Source organism: Clavelina lepadiformis, chromosome 3, assembly GCF_947623445.1.
Source record: "Clavelina lepadiformis chromosome 3, kaClaLepa1.1, whole genome shotgun sequence".
Classification (NCBI taxonomy): Eukaryota; Metazoa; Chordata; class Ascidiacea; order Aplousobranchia; family Clavelinidae; genus Clavelina; species Clavelina lepadiformis.
Window position 1 is genome coordinate 20360461 of NC_135242.1, and position 8313 is coordinate 20368773.

Sequence of the window (8313 nt, forward strand, 5' to 3'; positions counted from 1 at the left end):
GACTCACAACTTTCCACAGTTTTGCTAGAAGGCGAATCAAATCTACAGTTTTTCTGGTTTGATTCAGGATGCACAATTGTTTAAAACCACAATGCATTGTTACTAAGCTGTATTGGCGTGACGGCATGCAAACTTCATAGAATAAGGTTTCGTGGTTGGAAGTGCAATTATTTTTTCATAGTGACAAGCTAATACGCCGAGTCTAGGCTAATATCAACATATTGGACCTGAAAATGGTCCAATATATTGGCTTATAAAATGTCTGTCTGATGATGAAATGAAACTAAGCCATCAACTTTTTCTGCAATTTGAAAGTAGCACTAGTTGACTGATACATGCAAAGCTGATAAATTTACATTGTAGGCCATGTAATAACATACTGAAAAAATACAGTTAAATTTTGATACCTTTTTTATAGCTTGAGATAGGTTAAGGAAAAATAGTAACAGTATAAACTTATATGAAATAGTAATAGCTTACTATTCAAGAGAAGTCAAGCCATATTAGCTACAACCTTCTGTATCAGTTTCAAGCCATCTCATCATGACGTTTTGTTTCTCTGACGCTCTTTGTGACTCTGATGAATATTGCTCGAGTAATGAATGTGTTTCTATTGTGAATCCCTATCTGGGACTAAGGTATTTACTGAATTTTTATATTCTAATATGGTTTTATATGACACAGGGTGGTCTAACCTGCGGCTCGCAGGCCACAAATAGCCCGCTGAGTTGTGTTCTTAAAACTTTTGTATACAGGCTATGCTGAAACATACCGCACACAGCTTGTGCGTACAACTGAATAGTTAAAGTTCAACTACAGGCAACTTCACATTATACCACCATGGTTGCACGCCTTCCAGTTGTGAATTATAGGGGGGGGGGCAAAATATAAGTTCGCCCCCCTGGTTTTGATCTTCAGTTATCTCATGTAACTTCTTATAAATTAAAATTGTCTCGTTTTTTTTTGCTATCAATGTTGATGTTTCGCCCTAATGGCTATGGTAACGATAATGGTTTTGAAATCACCTGCACTGTCATTGAGGGCCAGGACATTAATACGATTACAGATAATTAGCGCATTGAACTGCAAAGGCAACTCAATGATAAGAGGAGAAAAAGTGCGAAACGAAACGAGGGAGGAAAAAAGAGATAGTAACACTTGCTTATTGAGAAAACTCAAGTGAGAAGAAGAGATAATGCAAGATAACGGCTGCAAAAGCAAAGAGCGCAACACGGGGCAGACAACCAGAACTGAGACAAGAAAGCCCAATGTGTGAATGGAGATAATAAAAGAAAGCCTAACATGGGTCGGATTTCTCAAAACACCTCAACTATGTCATAATAATGTATTTTTTTCCATTCATTATGATCACTGGTGATGTGTACAGCCAGCTATCTGTATTAAACTGCAAAAGTATTAGAGTAAGTTTGTAAAATGGTATCAATTGTCGCATGCTATAAGCAACTTCTGCTTCTGTAAATAAACTTCGAAATGTCTAGTTTAACTAATTTAAATTTGTGATGAATGACAATGTGTAAATCTGTCAATTTGTTCACCCTTCGAGAACTAAAGCGTCGCAATGACAGGTGATGTTAGAAACATAACAAAAATACCAGATTTTAAACAACATCAATAAAAAATTTTGTATGGTTGTAGTATCGACTTCTGATTAATAACACTAAACTAAACGACGACTAAACTTTTGATTGATAAAATGTTTTCCAGTGTTTTGGCTTTTAGCACTTGTTTTACGTATCAATTTAAAAGGTTGGGACGCGTCGTATTTTACCGGCGTAATGCCACTCAATCCGATGAGCAATCAGTTTTGCTAATGCAAATAGGCTGCTCTTAAAAATTACAACAAAGACATGAATTATTTGATAAAGTTAAGTATTTTGTTTCACATACACAGTTAAAACCAAGTATAGGCCTAATTAATTCAATGAAATGAAAGAATACTTTGCTTTTAATCTTTTTGCACAGAAACTTTGAGATTGCAGTGTTCTGAGATATGTCGGCAATCGTCTTTGATAGCATCTTTATTGAAGAGTACTTGCTTTAACTATGCTAGGAAATTCATTTTTCGTTTGCAGTTTAAATAAAAGTAGGCATAATATTTTTCTTGGGTTGTTGGAAGGGAAAACCTGAAGGTTTATAAAATACGGCAAATTAGTACTTTCGCATTTAAGGCTTAAAGTAATATTAATTATAAGGCTTAATTATGAAGATGAACTAGAGCAAACTAAAAATTGAGCCGCTCAAATTTAGCAAGTTTAAGTCTCAACAAACTAAAATCTTTAACCAACCAGCAAAGCAAAATGAAGACAATGGTAATTCTCAGGTTTAAACTTTTTCACGCAGTAATGGTATCAGTAAAAGTAAGAAACTAACTTTTGAAAGTTTGTATGTTTAGCCGTTGGTCATAAGTATTGTCATTTAAATATAATCTTAATGATTGAGTCATCGGTTACTTTAAGTTTCATGATTAATATTTTTAGTTATTCATAACTGTGATTCTCGTCCACCATAAATACCTTTTAAGGTTCATCAGCTTAATGCATTGTCGCTATTGGCCAAACTACTTCTGTGCGTATCTATTAGAAACCCTTTTAGTACTCTTGGTCAACACAACATACTCCCCTGGGGTTCTCACAGAGTTTAGATGGGGCCCTAAGTTCATTATAGCTTACACTTATATACTTGTTGTGACATAATACTTGTGTTGGTAATTTATTTTCTGTTTTCTTATTTTCTCAGTGTTGGAGTGATTATTGCAATTGTCATTGCAATAATAATTGGTATAATAGGCTGCATAGTGGCCTGTGTATGCTGTTGTAGACGAACTGGAGCTCGTGGTGGTTATGTACATACACCACAAACCGTCACTACAACAACCACAGTACATGGAGCTCCAAATACAGGTAAACCTATTCATATTATTGGGGTAACCGACTTCAATTTTTAGTACGAATGTAAATGTGTGCATGGGGCTAATATGACCAAAAATGTTAAAATAATCATGTCATGAAACTTGTGCGTTGCTATGCACAAAATAGAACAAAAAAATCAACGCCTGTTCTAGAAACAAGTATAATATGTTTACACGAACATAAAATATTTTATGTATGGTCTTGTCTTCATAGTAAGGATAAAAACTGTTGCAGCTAAAATATTACCTCATGTTGTATAGTTTATACATATATCAATTTTAACATAGCCATCTGTTAAGTTCTGAAACAAGCTCAACATATATTACTTGCAGAGCAACCATATAACATGACATAGTTTTTAAGTGTAGTTTCTTAATAACTGTGTCACAGTTTTGGACGGTTCTGCATTCAACGCTATGTTTTTAGTTCAAATTGCATGGTACAGTAGTTTGTGTATGGCAATGCAAATCAACATTTTACAGCACCGATTCGTATTTTAAGTCTGAAAGGTTGGTGACTTACTTTGCCACACAACTTTTCAGAGTATGTTTTATATTTGCTATCACTCTTTCTTGCAATCTCCAACCACAAAATATCTTATAATCCAAATAGATTCACATGCACAAAAAAAAAGTGTTATCTTGTTAAAAGTAGAACATCAATTTTGGTTTCCGTCATATTTGCCTGTTTGTGTTGTTAAATTCAGACGTCAAAAAGGTCTGTATTAGTATGGTTGATAAACTTCATTGTATTGTTGAGACAATTTAGTGCTTGCCATGCTTATTCTTTATTTTACAAAGATTAGTTAGTTACTGACACATACAGTAACCTCATGATTATCCTTGATAACGCAATAAGTAAGCTGTGCAACAAAGGGAATCGCAGTGAGTTTAAGCTTACGAAACAGACTATTTCTATCTTTACCTTTAGTGTAATAAGTTTTGAGCTATGTAGTAATAACTAGTAATTAATTTTAACTGGTGATGTTTGACTTAAAGATGACCCAGTATCCATCACAATCATTTGACAAAACAAAGGTTGAAAAGCTCTAGACCAAAACGTACACTTTTTGCTGTTGATCGTAAATTTATACCTATTCTTGCAAAATTTACATTAAAATCAGGCTATCGCTACCTTATTTTCCTTTTGGTGAACGCATTTCAATTCTGATGTACCTTACACAACCTAACTTAGTTTGTAACCAACTGTTCATGACTTACTTGTACTCTGTACTGACGTGTTTGTGTAAATAATTTTGTACAAAATCTGCTCCTACAATTTAGTGATTGTTTCTGGCTTTTGCCTAGGCACTCAAGTAATAATACAATATACACACTCAAGAATATCATTAGGTTATTCTTTACAACACCACCAAATTCTTTGTCATATCTTGATATGAGTTAGTACTAAACGTTTGTTTGTTTTTCTTAGCACCATATGGATTCCAGCAGCAAGGTTACGTACCCCCAGGCCAAACTTACCCCCCTCAGATAGCTCCAAGTTATGCCACTGCAGCGCAAGGTTATCCTCCAGCTCAGCAACCAGTACCAATGCAGGTTCCACCAACCCAGCAGTCGGTTCCTTTGCAGTCAGCTTTCCCTCAACAAACAACTCCATATCCATTAAATGAGGGAAACCAACCTGCAGTTAACCCATATTACAAAGATCCCAGTGGTCCTGCACCTCCACCTTACAGCCAGTGAAGTGGTTTTTATAGCATGGAAAGTCAAACAGATTGACTATAAAACAATTGAGTTCGCAAAAAACATCTGTATTATGTCAGTTGTCAAGTATAATATGTATTACTAGTTTCATTTGTAGATACTTCATAAGTCTCTAATGCTTGCGTGGAGCCCCCCTTGCAAAAATGATCACATATCACTGTTTTTCGAGATTGTGAAGCAAGTGAATATTGCACTTATGTTTATACACAAGCACAGATATGGCAGCATTTTTATATGTTATCATTAAAGCTAATATTGCAGCAATATGTGTTTTATGAACAATATTACCTGATATTATTACTGTTACATGCATGTACTGTCTACAATCATGTATGGTGACTGTCGTAATATTAAAATTAGCATAATTTTCTTTTTCCTTCTGAATGAATGTGCAACAGCCAGATAATTTAAACCTCATTTGCTGTTGCTTTGCCTTCTGTCAAATGTTTTCAATCTGAACGTAATATCTGAATGAGTTGTTGTTTTAATTCTGTGTCATCCCGAATCAGAGCCTCCATTGTATAATTTCAATTGGAGCATATTGGACAAATAAATGTTTCTCGGAAATACAGTACATGTAATAATCTAAACAAAAAACGTTTTCTCTAATTTATAGCCAGTTAGTAGTTCAGTCATATATAGCAAGGTGCAGTTACTGACGGAGTTAATATGAAAACCAATGGCATTATTATGGATTGGAACGTTCACACAACCAAGAAATGCTATCAACAGACAAATGTTAAATAAAAACACGAATTTTCTTATGTTGCCAAGTTACTAGAAATTTTACAATCACAATATCAGGAGCAAAAGTTATATGTTTATAACCCGAGAAAGTTTCTGCACTCTGTTTAGAAGCAAATCTCCTTTCTTAATGGTCTCTTGATACTGCCAATTTTTGCTGTCAGGCCTGTTTGTTTCGACCACTCCTCCTACCTTGTCAATCTTGCAATGCAGCCTTCCAACTGCAATAAAGTGTGACAATTCTTTGTCAATGAACTCCACAGTGACACCGAAGGCCTGTGCCATGTAATCAAGGGTTAAGCTTCGATAAGATTCCAGAAGTTGAGTGTAAGCCAGAATGCGCATTTCTCGAACGTAATAGCGGTAATGGGCATGAAAATATCGATCTTCCTTTAGATTAATTTCAACCTGAGCCAGACTGGAGAAAAATTGGGCATACTGACAATCGTAAAGTGAAAGCAAGTATTTCTTTAAACTGGTTTTCTCAAAAAGCACTTCCAAGATTTCAGAACCTTTCACCACTTTATCCCTCAGCTGGGGACGGTCCAATGCCAACATACAAACATACACCGTGTAAGTCACAAAAGTGTGATAATCCATGAGCTCATATGATGTAAATGTTGAGACAGTTTCTAGAAACAGGTTAGCAGCAGTTTTAAAGTCTCTTATAGCAATAGAGTAAAGGCCTTGGTACACTTTGAGCCGATTTCTTCTATCCCAGTCACCACCCTCATCAATAAGTTGCTTTGCCTTATCAATATTGCGTGTTATGAGATCATGGTCCATATAAAAGAGACCAATCCGAATGATGTTAAAAATGATGTCCAAACGATGACCTAGAGCAACTGTCTTCTCATAAGCTTTACGAAAAATTGTAAGACATTCATCTTTATCACCTATTTTACACAAGTATTCAGCCTTTGATAACAGTGCTTCTTTTTCATCAGACTCATACTCCATTTCTTCGGCAATTTTATCATCCAATTTCTTGAGTTGCTTCTCGTTTTCTGCTTTCATCGTTGCAAGCAATTTAATGTCCACAATCCATCCCAAATCTTTACAGACTTTTTCATAATATGGTGCCATGTTATCTTTCTGTATAAGACTCATTAATTCTTGCTTTTCACTGCTTTCCATCTGGTTACCATTTCTTCCCGACGCACGCGAGTTCAAAAGGAAGGTTAAACTTGCAATATTTAGGTCAGGGATCTTTGAAAGACCCTCTTCTTCCAAGTTTTCAATTGGCATTTTATGAAATCAAAGAATTTTCTAAAGCTAAAACAAATGTGCCTGAAAAGCTATAAAATTGAAGTTGTTGTGTTCAAGGTTCGCTCAAAACTGATTTCATTGTCATACACAAAATGTTCTTGATTAAAACTATTAACATGTAATATTCTTGAATAAAGGGAAATGTTAATTCCGCAAAACTTCATGCATAATAAAAAAGATATAGGCTTTCCAATAAACTTTCACATAAAATCAAGGCATTAAACGTTGTAGTGAAAACAGTCAGAGCTATAGAAAATTTAATCGGCGAATTGACGTTCATATGGCATGGCATACATATCACAACAGATGTTATGAAAATTTGGTATTAAACACAAAGGCCAAAATGAAATCTCATGCCGGGGTCACCATAGCCGGCTGCGAAAACTACACCTGGAAAATTCTGGCCAGCCCTGGATTTTTGTTTATCAGGGAAGTAAAACTTGCTACCAGTTTTTTTTTAAAGCAACATGAATAGGTTAAATGCTTCTGCAGTGCTCAACAGTGTTCACTAGGTCTGCTTGTGCTTGACATATGACCAACAGTATTCCTTTGCTGGTGCGAGTAATAAGTTTAGTATGATGTAGTAGATGAAAACTGATCATGAATAAATTTGCCATACTACTGTACAGCAGTATCTAAACTTGTAACCACCATTTTTTCAATTTCATTTATCAATTGTTTTGCCTGCACTGTCGAGTGCGATCTTAAGCTACTATAATATACATCAGCTACTCTTCTACAAGCCTACACTAAGGGTTAGAAACCTTTAAAGCACGTCGATCAACTCCCTGTGCTTCTGTTACTTTGTGCTACATCATAAAATGAGCTCGCTGCACGCAGTCTCGTCTGCTCATCTGAAGACGTTTTGAAGGTCATTTAGTTTAGGCCGATGGCATGTTTTGTGTTGGCCATCTAAACTTTATTGTAGCATATTCCACGCTGGCAAATTCGAACAAGTTATTATATCATCTACTAAGGAAGGGACTTGGTTCTTTGTTACAAGTACGAAATATATAAAGTTCTGCGTAGTAAGAAACAAAAGCTTTTGAATTGTTTCAGTCATGCATTTTGCAGTAAGATGCAAAAAAGTACGAATGTCACCTGTAGTGGTCCATCAACACTAGGTCAACTTGTGATGCTTGGTTTCAAGTTCTTAACATAACTGAAGTTTAATTTATTTTCTTTAAAGACCTGACCAATCAAATGCCGGAATGGTCGATGTTGCTTTTGAATACGGAAATTACCCTAGCAAATGGTGCATTAAAAACTTCCGGGTCGCATGCTTAAGTTATTATGCACGAGCTAGTGAAGTGTGTCAACTGAATTGGCGAGTGCAATATACAAATGCATCCTGTGGTTGAGCACGTCTGCACTAGCTCTGAATTAGCTCCGCTAGCTGTCATACACATATCAGAATTTTTTCCACCAAACCTAAACCAGTCAGTAAGCATCGTTAAGCCATGTCAGCATTCAAATGGCAAAGTTAAATTAAGACGTCACTATGGCCAGTGTGAATTGACCAGACTGCAAAGTATGGCAGTTCTTGCCGAGATCTCAGGTGTGCAGAAGCAAAATTATGGTGTGTGCTATGACTCATGGCCCAAGCCTGTCTGGTACTTATGATGGGTAAAGTACAGCCTTATCAG

General features: G+C 35.8%; 2 protein-coding genes across 2 annotated transcripts; one reads left to right on the forward strand and one right to left on the reverse strand.

Annotated features, from left to right (window-relative positions):
- The first annotated feature begins 386 nt into the window (after positions 1–386).
- On the forward strand, positions 387–5225 carry LOC143448202 (uncharacterized). Its single transcript, XM_076947813.1, has 3 exons — positions 387–638; positions 2758–2921; positions 4362–5225. The coding sequence occupies exons 1-3, from the start codon at positions 544–546 to the stop codon at positions 4631–4633; spliced, it is 531 nt and encodes a 176-aa protein (XP_076803928.1). The 5' UTR covers positions 387–543; the 3' UTR covers positions 4634–5225.
- On the reverse strand, positions 5121–6715 carry LOC143448199 (26S proteasome non-ATPase regulatory subunit 6-like). Its single transcript, XM_076947811.1, has one exon. The coding sequence runs from the start codon at positions 6644–6646 to the stop codon at positions 5468–5470; it is 1179 nt and encodes a 392-aa protein (XP_076803926.1). The 5' UTR covers positions 6647–6715; the 3' UTR covers positions 5121–5467.
- Between the last annotated feature and the right edge of the window lie 1598 nt (positions 6716–8313).